General features: G+C 40.0%; 2 protein-coding genes across 3 annotated transcripts; one reads left to right on the forward strand and one right to left on the reverse strand.

Annotated features, from left to right (window-relative positions):
• Nucleotides 1-706: 706 nt before the first annotated feature.
• LOC139377272 (zinc finger protein 326) lies at nucleotides 707-4,852 on the forward strand. Its single transcript, XM_071120277.1, has 11 exons — nucleotides 707-913; nucleotides 1,206-1,231; nucleotides 1,355-1,430; nucleotides 1,857-2,199; nucleotides 2,313-2,391; nucleotides 2,661-2,733; nucleotides 3,036-3,183; nucleotides 3,282-3,345; nucleotides 3,640-3,770; nucleotides 4,042-4,131; nucleotides 4,296-4,852. The coding sequence occupies exons 1-11, from the start codon at nucleotides 846-848 to the stop codon at nucleotides 4,323-4,325; spliced, it is 1,128 nt and encodes a 375-aa protein (XP_070976378.1). The 5' UTR covers nucleotides 707-845; the 3' UTR covers nucleotides 4,326-4,852.
• A 510-nt stretch (nucleotides 4,853-5,362) lies between these two features.
• On the reverse strand, nucleotides 5,363-12,865 carry LOC139375907 (zinc finger protein 644-like). Of its 2 annotated transcripts, none has more exons than XM_071117866.1 (6): nucleotides 12,750-12,865; nucleotides 8,738-11,288; nucleotides 7,324-7,893; nucleotides 7,033-7,158; nucleotides 6,714-6,819; nucleotides 5,363-6,451 (listed from the first exon to the last, which is right to left on the reverse strand). In XM_071117866.1, the coding sequence occupies exons 2-6, from the start codon at nucleotides 11,271-11,273 to the stop codon at nucleotides 6,256-6,258; spliced, it is 3,534 nt and encodes a 1,177-aa protein (XP_070973967.1). In that variant the 5' UTR covers nucleotides 11,274-11,288; nucleotides 12,750-12,865; the 3' UTR covers nucleotides 5,363-6,255. The 2 variants fall into 2 exon arrangements, with proteins under 2 accessions (XP_070973967.1, XP_070973968.1); XM_071117867.1 differs by having other exon boundaries at nucleotides 12,811-12,845.
• Between the last annotated feature and the right edge of the window lie 445 nt (nucleotides 12,866-13,310).

The raw sequence follows: 13,310 nt of genomic DNA on the forward strand, positions 1-13,310 counted from the left end.
TCCACCATTATTTAACCAGGTAGGCCAGTTGAGAACAAGTTCTCATTTACAACTGTGACCTATATTATATTGTTATATTGTTATAACCTGTGCATTACATTAACCGAGGGGAATGATCAAGCAAGGTACAACTTACACTACATCTTTAGAGAGGATGTCATGCCACAACAATAGGGCAATTGAAGACAACTTTTGAAATACAATCTGGAAGTCAATGCCTGTAACTGACACCCAGACAGATGAGATACATTTGTCACAGACATTTCAGGCTTTGCAGAGAACATTATCTTGCCAGTACTTAAGTAATTCTATAACATGAGATATGTGTGTGACCTTCTGTATTTCTCTTCAAAGATGATGGTATAAATTCCAGCACTTGGGGCATGTTGGCACTTGCTTTCTGCTCCTAGTTACACATTACAAGAAAGCCAGGAAAGCCACAAATATCTGCTTGGCATGTGGAGATCTCTGTCCTTTTAAACCCTATAGCTATAATTCATAGTGTACATATATTTTATTCAACATTGCAATTTGCAAGTTGAATCATCAATAAAAAGCTGTTGTTTAGAAATTCATTACAGAGTAGTCGTCATACTCCAGCACGATAGGTGGCAGTTATCATTCATTTTGAGACCCTAGAAGCAGCTTCTTCGTTGACTACTGTCACAGTAGGAAAATGCTGCCCCCTGCAGGTAAAAATAGAAAATTGTGTTCTGTAGCTTATTTGTAGTATGATGACCGCTTGCTAGCTTTATAGGTAGCAGCAGTCACGTAAACGAGACAGTAATTTAACAAAACATATGAACGTTCGTTAGGTATTAATAGTGAAATACCTGAGGACGAGAATGAGTCGACGAAATAATCACTCTTTTTCTGATTATGGACCGCCGAATACATACAATGCTCATGGAAGGTAGGCTAGCCACTAACTTCATAGCCACTGTAGCCAGCAAGCTAGCTAGTTGCTAAGTTACATGATTTAGCTGTTTACTAGCTAGTAGTTGAGAGTTGTTAGTTAGCTAATCAAATAATGTATTGTGGTTGATTATAAACATACAGATCGTTTGCTGTTTGTTTTTTTTTGTTGAAAAGAGAAAGCATGTCAGAAAAATTATTCATGCGATAAATTAACGTTAGCTACTCAGTTAGCAATTATGTGTTGTGTTGAGTGGATCAGTCCTAATCTCTTCTTTATTCGAGTACAGCGTCACACCAACCCAGGGAAGTGCAGGTAGGTCTGCTTCCCTTTGGCCTAATATTTGCAATACCTGTCTGATAGGGATAGGAAACCCATTTCTTACATTCTGTTTATGTTTTTCATTTCAATGAACAAAGCTTATTTTATTCCACACAGGAACAACCCACCACACAAGACACTCGACCGTAAACCCAGGATCCTACAACTCTCAGCAAACAAGCAACTCAGAAAAGTAAGACATACAGTTTTGCTTTTGATTTATCCATTCTAAATGTATCAAGCAGAGGATTTCCCGCAAAATGTGATTTAGACTTGTTTGGAACATCGCTTAGCACGTTATGTGGCTATTTAAGACATGGCCTAGTCCTAGTGTAAGGTTTCCCCTAGCTTATATAGCCACAAAGTCAGATTCCACAGCCACAAAGTCAAAATGAGCTTTTTGGTCTAAATTTAAGGTTAGAGTTAGGCATAAGTTTAGCATTGTGGTTGGGTTAGGTTTAGGTTTAAAATCACATTTTAACAAGAGAAATTGTAGAACTGGGCAGGGTTTATGAATTTGTGGCTATAGAAGCTAGCGATGACCCAAGTGTAAGGCCTGTTTAAAAATGATACTATAGAAATGTGGACCTGGCTGAAATGCTCTTGTTTTTTTCTCCAGAGCCGAGCTCTACGACCCATATGATCCTAATCCTGGCTCATCATCAGACTCTGAAGTGGAGCCTTCCAAAGGCAGGGAAGACCATCGCAGACACAGAGTTAGTGGAGGGAGCAGCCGCCTGAGTAGTGGATATCAAGGCTCTGCTTCACTAGCTGGGCATCGTGAGGGCTTCAACTGGGATTTGTTATCCTCTCGGCCCAGTACCAGACATGAGCAGTCCAGCCATGATCACTCAGAACGGCCGTTGCCCACGACAGAAACCCCACTATTCCCCCTCAATGCATATTGGGAGCAGGGGGAAAATGGGAGAGAAATGTCCACAACCACAGTAGCTGGCAAAGAGGTAAGAGGTTCACCGCAGTCAGGTTACTATTTTGGTGGAAAAAGGTAGAAAGATGTTGCTGAGGCTTTCACTAGTGCAGCGTTGTAATGGTGATGTTTCTCTGTTGTCTGCAGAGAAGAAATCCACCAGGGTTATCCCGGTCCCACTGGGATACCAACCCCATTCATGGCCAATCAGAATCTAGTGGAAGAGGTGAGATTGTAACTGTGTTGTTTTGCTAATGGTCTGGCAGAGTTGTAAAGGGATAGAGAAAGTGTGTGATTTGTTAAGTTCTGTTCCAGTCTCCTGGGGGGGCGTGTTCTCTATTGTTACTCATGCAAGGGGGAGGCCAATGACATCACAAAGTCATCATCAGACCAACTCATTGAATGTCCTACTTCTTGAAGTATTCAGTGTGTCAAAAATAACCACAAAAAAAATCCTCAAATCACCGTAGGATGTCTTTAAATGTCAATTTTTAGGAGGGGACCTAACCAAGTCACGCTCAGAGGTCACAAAGAAGAGAAGCAGAAGCCCAAATGAGGACATATCGAGGTAAAGAAATGATAGGAGGAACTTATCATGTTTTTTTGGAAGGACCTTACTAAAATGCACAATAATATTGACACCATTATATGTATATATATTTATATTCTGGTCTCTGACAGACTTTTCTGATATTTAACATTTTTCTGGATTATGTGTATAATGTTTTAATACAATTTTTATTACTAGGTATTACTGCGCTGCTGGAGCTAGAAACACAAGCATTTCGCTGCACCTGCGATAACATCTGCAAACGCGACCAATAAACTTTGATATGAGTTGACACAAATCCCCTTCTATTGTCTTTTCAGTGATTTTTTCACCTGTGACATGTGTAACTTGGATTTCCATAAAGCGAGCACCCTTGAGGTGCATCTGAAGTGCAATAGTCACTGGGAGACCCTGGAGCACATCCAAAATCAAAACAACTACGACGACACGGCAATCGCCTTTTTGCATGTACGTCAAGCAAATACATTCTCTCTCAGATGGAATTAAATGTAGGATTATCAATCTGTATGACAATTAAGGGAAATGTAATTCTCTTTACGTTTCAGGAGGCCATGTTAACCAAAGTCCGGCAAGGTGATAGACTGCAGATGAACAGACAAAGCCTTAGAGGTAGCTTAACGTGCAAAGCCTGGGGTCTCTCGCTAATGCTTCTGGCTAGTCACACATACTGTTCCCGACCAGATTCATTCCCGCGTCCATCCCTCCTACTATTCTCCCACTTGCCTGACTCCCCCTCTGTGTCCAACTGTAAAGGTGGCTAAATTTAAACTCACCAATGTTGAGGTATTGTTTCTTTCCTCAATAGAAACGGAACGTATTGATTCTAAATGTACTTGTATGCTTTGGTGTCATTAAGCCTACACTTGTGATTTGACCTCTGTATCTCACCCCTATCATTTTCAGCATTGCAGGACAAGGATTACATGACAAAGTTAGATATTTTCCACTGTGCTCCTTGCCAAGTCTACGTCTCCGTACATCCATCGTCACTGCAGGATCACCTGAGCTCCAAAGACCACCTGAGGAACAAAATGGTGAGGCAGTCGTTGTGCTGCTTACAGCAGATCTCACACCTCATATCATGTGTTCCATTATTCACTGATTAGATATCTTACAAAAAGCAATGGTCATTGTAGTGTTAGCTGAGATGCAACATGAAATTGGCCGATTGTGTTTGATTTAGAATTTTGTCTGTCAATTCAATTGTTTAAAGAAACAAACATCAAATCTGTTCTTTCACTGCAACGGACAAGTGGGTGTACTTACTATTTCATGTTTATGACTTCACTGTGTTTACCACTGAAGGAATTTAGAACCAAACAGTTGCGGGAAAGTGTGAACTTTGCGAAGGCCACAATGAAACGAATGAATACTGAGTATGCAAGCTTCTGTGAGGTAAATAATCTGAACAGGCATTTTCTATACATTACACTAATGCTATTTATCTATAGAATACCAAAGTTTCGTATTACTTTTTAAAGTGTGTTAATTCTAAAAACTGTAGACCAAAAAACAAATTTAATTTGAATGAAAATGACAAATAATTGGTTGTATTTCAGGGCAAGGATCCTTTTGAACAGTCATCATGAGGGCCATGAAGAATAGACAAAACAGTTGATGTGAACTGCTCGCTACTGGCTGTGGACAGCCAACAACCACCAATCAAAATCAACTAGACAAAGACCAAATGGACATAGTCTGTGCCCTTAGTGTTGATGTTCAGTCGTATGTATCTCTAAACTAATACAGAATAGCGGTTTTCCTTGAGTGTTTAGCATCCATTAGCTAGATATCACGTAGTTGAACTTGTAGTCATTTTGTGTTTGATGTAGACATTTTTCACGTAAGAACATCCATTTGTAATTTTGGACCTGTTTATTTTTTCAGTTTGTAATTGATTTAATTTCAATAGATATTGAAGCACATTTTGCAGTGTTTTTCCCACAATTATCTTTTTCCATTACAACACCTGCTTTGATTCATTGAGATTTAAGGATAGAAATACTGTAATGTTTGGTTTCCTTGAAGAAATATGGTCTTTACAGGCTTTCCAACTTTGTAATTTCTTACAATCATTTAAAAATAATACCCTAACAATAAATGTTTTAAAGAAAAATAATGAATTGTTGATGTGTGACTGATATTCACAGGAATATAAAACAGCCTTTTATAAACAGTAACAGACAGTTGACCCATTTTCAAATATTGTCAAGGTTACCATTGTGATGTTAATCTACAGTATATGCAAACCAGCCATTTGAGATATCAACTATCACTTAAGGTTAAAATTGTGCAGTCTTGAAAAGGAACTATTTTCTGTTTCTTTAGAATAACAGTGCCCTTTATCCTGTGAATACAGATTCCTTTTATTGAGTTGGAACTTCATGGAGTCTCAGTGGTCCAGATCAAGTAGCTGAGGGGTTCATCATATATTAAGGCGTTAGTCTCCCACACATGTACACTCCTGCGGTATCCCACTGTAGAATGTATTCACCAGATGACGTATCGTAAAATTACTGAACGAGTGTAGTTTCAGGTATGATATGAATTGTTAGTGGATGAAAGCAAATCGGTCCATCCTTAAAACTAATGGTGGGACACTGCTAAAGAAAACACCACAGGTCAATCCAGTTGACTAAACTGTTTTTATTTTTTTAGAACATCACAAAAATGGTTTCAGCATCATATCTGTATGATATACATTTAAACATAAATTATTTAAAAAGACAAACAGCAATTTTTTTTAAACAGTTAAAAAACATTAAATATAGGCAACAGTTATTCATGAAAGGCAGCAACAATAAGCGCTGTGACTGCATCATTGAAAACAAAAACTGACTGATAAACCCTATTCATTTAGGAGTTTGAGTTAATATGCAGATAACCGCAGTATGAAACCCCGCCACACCACCACCAAACTGGCATCCATGTTTTAAACCTTTTGTTCTGTGATTAACTTGCAAGCCACATTTACCCATATTGATAGGAAATCTACCTAAAGATTAGTTGACTATCACTTTATTTTCTTACCCAGAACCCCCTCCCTACAAACACAAATCGTAGCAATATGATCATGATTTCAATACATGTTAAAAATACAGAATTGTATTTGTCCCATTTTTGTTTTCATGTGTAGCATAAATGTAAATATCAACATACAGAGAAAAGGTGCTCCAAACTTGACCAAATGGACAGAGAATTTTAGGAATCTGAGGTAAGAGTTGTCTCTATTGGAAATGGGTTCCACACTAATCACTGCATAAACACAAGAAAACAGTCAGCCCACATGGAATCATATTCGTAACATGGGACATTTAAAATGTAACAATATCCAAAATGTTTAATGTGTTTTAAGAGATTAGGTAGTCATACTCCTCTGAAATTGTGTGTTGTAATAGTGGCAAGCATTTTTCAATTATGACTGTATAAAATTGTGAAGGAACATCTAATGTACAAACACATACACGCACAGGACCAAAATAGTGATTTTTTTTTATTTTTAAACTAGGTCCCCTTGGCTTAGGAGGCAGTGTGAGTTGCCAGTGATGGGGTTTGTCTTTCGGTGGTGGTGAAGGAGGGGTCATTGGGCAATGAGGTGACCTCCCTCATGCCTGCCCCTGTGTGGGGGACACTGGTATTCATAATGTGCCTTTGTAGATGCTTTATCCAGTCCTCCTGGACCGACAAGGGGCCCTGGAAAACTAGGTCACAGAATCTGCAAAGAGGATCCAAGCACAGTAAGACCCCCAATCAGAAGTGGCCCTCAAAGACAATATAAGCTAAAACCCGTGTCTTAAATCTCTTTGAATGTAAATATTGTTGGTCAACTTAACATTCATTTGAAAGCGTCACTACAAATACATTGATTAGATCTTTGCCACAACTTAAATCTTAGTGTTTATTATCAGAAAAATGTCAATGAATAATACAATAATTCACACCAACAGCATAGACAGTGTGGTATGTGGTCAGAGTACCTGCAGGTTAGTCTATACATCTCCTCGGGTGCGTGTGGAGTAGTAGGGGATGTCTTCTTCTTGGAACCAGGCCTCGATCTCTGCCTCCTTTGTTTACAGTCATACGCTGAAACATTAAGAACAGGGCAAGCCAGAACAATAGGCTCAGGTAAGTTTGGTATTGACTGGTGACCATGTGTATACTGAAGCAGTGGGTCTGTGTGAGGCAGTGACATTGAGGAAATCATTGTGTTCACTTTACAGTAGTGAGGCTGTAAGCAGTGTGAAGTATTGATATTACTTTGTGAACATGTGCCATTGATGATGGGAAGGCACTTACTTGTTCCCTCCAACAAGGCAGTCCTCTTTCGTTTTGCGTATGCCCGCAAGTGATTGGACAGACTAACACCGCTGTGGAAGGTTGCATTGCAATGGACACACACCTTCCTGTTGAATTCACCTTTCTCTGTGAAACAATATTTACAAAAATCAATCACACTTTTGACCACATCAGCCACGGTTTTGCATGCATACAGGCACACTCCATTTGGGATTCATAACCTTCATGCTAACATTTTGTCTTTGGTTAAAATCCCATCATAGCATACTTTAAATTGACCCTTGTTCTTACCTGATGTAGAGTTTGAGAGTGTTGAGTTTACTTGTGCTCCTCTACTGTGCTCTGTACTGGGGGGAACTGCCAGGGCGTTTCTTGCCGTTAGAGAGGAAGTCCTCAACTTTGAGTCCACCTGACACTTCCTCTTCTTCAGAATTCCTATCAAGGCACTCGAGAGTGAACCTTTCACCTCCAACTTAGTCTCTGCCTGTTTCTTATCCAATGTTTCCCCTGGTAGAGAATACATGGGCACCAGTGATTTGGCATTGTTGTAGAGGTTCTGGATGGGATTCCATTTAGGAGGTGTCAGATGATTAGATATGGCCTGCTTTGAGGGGATTCTGGAATGGGAGGGGATCCGTTTTTTGCCCAGAATCTGCAGAGCTCTCTGGAACTCTCTCTTGTCACGCATCAGCTCCCGGAGCAACAACATTGGGGATTTGGACTTAGTGGCGATGGTTTTGCCGAGCCGTTTCAGATGGCCCCGAACATGGTTGGACAGCCCAGTCTTATTATCAAAGGAGTCCCCACATAATGGACAGGAGTGCCCTCGAACCGGAGAGTCCTCGGACCCCAACTTGGGCGCTGAAATAATAGCAACACAGCAGAAATAATTAGTCAAAGCATTCTTTGTATGCCAAAGAAATTAGTTCCCCATCCCCACTCAAAATTAAAAACAAATGTTTGAGAACTTAGTGTACCCAATCCCGCCGACTACGCCAAAATGTGTCATGGCGAGGCTAGTACTACAGTAACAACTTCAAGGTGTGGTATTTCACACATGAGTGTGTTACATTAACACATCATGAACACATTAGCAACCTACAAATTATTTAAAATGTTGAATAATGTAAACTTCTCCAATCAAACCAGGTGTGTCATTTTTTTTCATACAATACTATATTTAGTTTCCTTCATTTACACCCCAACCGAGCACTACGTTCTACCACTTCTGGTCTTTTGGCCCTCTCACCCCTGCTCTCCACCCAAGCTCTTCTCTGTCCTGGCACACCAATGGTGGAACAGGCTTTTCCCTGAAGCTAGGACAGCAGAGTCCCTGCCCATCTTCTGAAAACTTCTGAAACCCTACCTCTCTTCAAAGTTAATAATCCCACAGCACCCCCCCCCCCCAAAAAAAAGCCTTTTGTGAAGTAAACACTTGCACATTACTTTTTCCCCCTTACTAGCTCTGACTTTGCTATAGCTAATTTGAGCGTCTGCTAAATGACTAATATGTAAATGTAGCTAATAAAAACCATATGCATCTCTATTTAGAGGAGGTTTCTGTGAAGCCACATGGTTGACCACTGGCTCATCTGTATAACAACATGAAGGTGACCAGCACTGTTGAACATTATATTGAAGGATCAGAATATAGCCATCCATGCAACAAAATATAATAGAAAATAGAAAAAAAGGAAATTAGTACCTGTTTTCAGTCGTTGCATTGCTACCATCTTTCGACGGATGCGAGGCTTCCGATCTTGAGAAGCCACTTGCTCCCTTGATACCACATGGCGTGCATTGTAACTCAGTCCAACCCGATGAAGATGCCCTCTGACATGATTGGATAATCCCACACCTGACTCAAACACTGCAGGACAGTAAGGGCAGGTCTTCCGCTCCCCACCACCTTCCAAATCAGGATCTAAAAAGGATTCACTTAGAGGTACTGAGTTAGGCGCAAGGGTCTCTCCAAAAAGATGTGTTTCGATGCACTCTTCCTTGACAACAAGCTTCTGCTGAGACTGCCCGTCTTGACCTTTCTCAATCATGTCTTCAGAGGTTTCAAGGACTCCCCTCATAGACATTCTTCTGCTAAAGGAATTAACAATGTACGCTTTATCTTGCTTGATTTCACTTTTATCAAGAAGTTTAGTGTTGGCATCTGTGGCATAGTCACTATACTGGAACACATCCTTATCATCACGGTCTTCCTCTTCCATATCTTCCATCATATTTAGCATCTTTGGACTTTGCAAATTTTTGGGTAAAATGAAGCAAGAGTCCTGGTCAACAGTATTGCGATAAGGGGTGGACATTTTTCTTTTGGAGGGGTACTTTTTCAGAACGGGCTTTTCACAGACAGAATTTAATGTATTATTCTCCAACTTAGATGCCAATAAATATTTGTGGCTATTAGAGGAAGAATTTGGATTTTCTGAAATTCCTGACAATGTTCTTCCAAAATCATGATCATTGGTGTCCCCGTTTCTGTCCTCAATAAAAGAAAAACCTGTGGTGACATCAATTTTTTCATTCCTCTGCTTGTCACTTCTTTGTCGAGACAGCAGATTATTTATTGACTTGTCAAGTTTTGACTCTGTGGGTTGAGACTTGAATCCCCTTTGTGCTCTGTGAACCATTTTATCCTTTTTGAAAAGATCGGAAATGTCATTTGAATCACAAGGGGAATCTGTTCTTTTTCTGAAAGCCTGTTTTTTTACAGAGAATTTGGATGTCAGCTCTGAAGTAAAGGAATCTACTACTGGGGATTTCCTAATGGGGAGGTGCTTCTCAGAGGGTGGTTGTGCATACTCCTTTCTTTCTCTACACTGCAAAGCTTCATATTCTTCGTATGTCTGATTATGACGAATCGCAAGATGATTTTTGAATACGTTTTTGCTTGAGGTGCCATAAGAACAACAGTTACAGGAGTAAGAATGATGCGTTTCATCCTCTTCCTTTGACTTTAACACACTGAGTTTCTCCGGCGGCTCTTCCTGGTTTTTACAGAGACCGTGCTCTTTGTTCACATGTCTCTCAAGTTCAAACACTGTCACAGCCATGTAGTTACACTTCTTACAGTCGTAGTACCGCTTGTCCTTCTCATGAGTCTTAGCATGTTGAATAAAAGTATTTGGACAATTTGTTCCAAAAGCACACTGGGGGCACTGTAGCCTTGCATCTGTGCCCTCATCCTTCAATTCATTCATGCCCTTGATCTCCTCCATGAGTCTCTCCCTTCTCTCCTGGTGTATGGTCATATGCCGAAGAAGGGCGTTGCGAAAGCGGAACGACTGTCCACACTCCCTGCATATAAAAGGCTTTGGCATGTTGATAGGACTGGGCGGATCTGTGTGAGTCCTCATGTGCCGGTGCAAATGGTTCTTCTCCTTGAAATTGATGTTGCACTTTGTGCAAGGAAAAAACAATGGCTCTTCCTCTGAACAAGGGTCTGTCTGCGGTTTCCCATTCAATGGCGTAAGCTTGTGAGCCACGCTTTGCTCATGTGGATTTCTTTCTGGCGCACTGAAAATCAGTTGCTTGATGGCATCTACAGTTCCATTGGGATACTGGGCTTTCTTCGCTGTCGGTGATTGAGGTTTGGAGCTTTTTCTTAATAATTGGACCTTGTTGATGGGAACAGGGTCTTCTTGATCCTCCTCATCAAATATGTCTTTTGTTGACTTGAGGCTCAAATCAGAGTAAAGTTCCTCTGAGGGATCAACCATGACCACCATGTCCATTTTGCGTTTCCTCCTCCTTTGGCTATTTGGGGGAGGATCTGCCTTTGGTGGCTCCTCCACAGGAGAATCATCATGGTTGTCCCATAGAAACTGCATGAATTCTCTCTGAGGGTCCCAGCTTAGGGGACCCTCATAATTATCCATTGAGTTTTCAGAAGATTCCACATCGAAACCCCATATCCCTGTAGTGTCAATGTCCTGCACATTCTTCAACTGAGTAATACTCTTTTCCTCCTCCTTTTCTGTTGACAAGCTGTTGAACTCATCTGATTCGAAGATCTGGTGTGAAGAAGGTCCATTCACAGACAACACATTTGTGTTTGAGAGAACATCAAGGACACTGCTATTTTCTCTCATTGGAGAAGTCTGAGGTCTGTCCAACATTTCCATAAACAAGGGCATCTGATTTCTCATTGGATCCTGAAGGAGATCTAAGGGGTCCATCATAGGATCTGCATCTTTTTCCTCTTCATCAATACCGGTCAGATCAGACATTTCAGTAGCTGAACCCTAGGAAAGAAAAGAAAACATCAGAAAGATGTTGCCTTTGCCCATCTATCATCTGAGCTGGCTACTCTTGCCAGATATGGCACCACTCCTTTAAGAACTCTCTACTACCACCAGTGGTGTCTGCTAATAGTTCACAACAATAACCAAAAAAGCAGTCAAACATTACTTCTGAGAGCTACTGCAAAATATGATCTCAACTGTATTTATGTAATGAGTAGAATTTGTGTAGTTAAAGATCACTTTGTCATTTGTTAACACTTACAACAGGGAAGAAATCTGATGTTATTTAGCCTAGTTGTAAAAAATAAAAAAAAATAAAAAAAAAACTTTGCAGTAATTTATTTACACTAACACTTTTAGATGAAATTTTAAATATAAAAATAAATAAAACAAGGATCTTGATGGGTCACTTGCTGGTTAATTATGTTATGTAATTCCATTTGCTTTGAACCAGTCAGAACAAAACAGGGAGGGGGGGGGTTTGCTTTGTTTGGTTCTTAAATGGTAAACGGTGTCCGTAATGATTTTCCCCCAGGTGAGCACCCACCAGAATGTCTGTTTTCACATGTGTACAGAGAAAATATGGAGATGAAGCTACTATACTACTGAGATTCACCCCTCGGTCTCACTTCAATTTAGTATTTAAAATAACATACATAGGTAAAAACCCATGAGGATTTGAATCCCCACAACACTATGAAAAAAATAAATGTAATAGAAAAGATGAGAATTTTCATCAACGTGACCAATGAGTGGGCTATGGGTATAACAATTTAAAGACAACTGTCAAGCATGCCATAAATGCATGCATGTCTGATCAGAATATGCTTTACAAAAAAATGTTAGTCGATCACCCCTTACTCAAGACCGATGGGTAACGTTATGACTATTGATGAGCAGTAGACAGACGGTCGTCACTAGCTGGCACAGCCACAAAGTCAAACCCCGCCTATTTTTAAAATGTATCTTCTTAAAATCTGATTTTAAACCTAAAGTTAACCACACACTGCTAACCTTATGCCTAACCTGAAATTAAATGTGTGCCTAATCCTAACATTACATTTTACCAAAAGCTAATTGTTGAATTTTTACGATATAGTCAATTTTGAGTTTGTGGCTGTGCCAGCTAGTGGAAACCGCAGTAGACAGTTCTGTATTCGATGGTAGCTACAAACTTTCTAGCTATGTGATGCAGCACTGCCCACCTATGCAAAAACACGCAATCTTTGATTTCAAAAGCACAAACATAGCGAGCTAATTGTGGTCTTCCTCGAGCCCCCAAAAGCTCCAAAGGTGCTTTACTTCTCGTTAAATCATCCTGTTGTTGGATGCTTTGCAATAGCCTACTACAGTGCATACTGTTCCATACCAAAACCCCCACCAAGACCACACAAAAAAAACGGATATGTTTCAACAATACCGAAAGATGACAATGTCGTAAGATAAGATGTTAAACGTTACCGAAGAACGATGCAAATGCAAACGATATGCACTTTAATCGTTGCATTGAATTATTGCTCACTTTCGTCTTCCAGCCATTCCACAGTCGCCATTTTCCTTGATGGTCTACGTAAGTTGAACCATTTTTGTGAGAGGGAACACAATAACAAAACAACTGCATTAATGCAAACGCACATTTTAATTGCTCAACATTTTTCCAGTTTAGGACAACTAACATATTATATAATTCACAGTGTAATTAATGATTTCAATATACGTCCGTGAGCTTTCCTTGACTTTGTGTCACCGTGATAAGCTTCCCCTACAAGAAAAAGTGGTTTGTCCCAGATAGACGGCATAAAAAATCCCGAGTTGATGATCATCTACCTAGTTATCGCCGGAAGATTGGGTGAATGATACTGATAGTCGGCTTTAAATTGAATTATATATAATACATTGACATGTTAGATGGTCATTTCCATTCGATGTAGATATGTCTTTCTTTCTCTTTTCCTCTGTCTGGATCACCTTGGTGTTTGGGAACACCTTGGGGGTCATACAGTTAGTTACTCCTCAATATAA

This window comes from Oncorhynchus clarkii, chromosome 20, assembly GCF_045791955.1.
Source record: "Oncorhynchus clarkii lewisi isolate Uvic-CL-2024 chromosome 20, UVic_Ocla_1.0, whole genome shotgun sequence".
Lineage (NCBI taxonomy): Eukaryota > Metazoa > Chordata > Actinopteri > Salmoniformes > Salmonidae > Oncorhynchus > Oncorhynchus clarkii.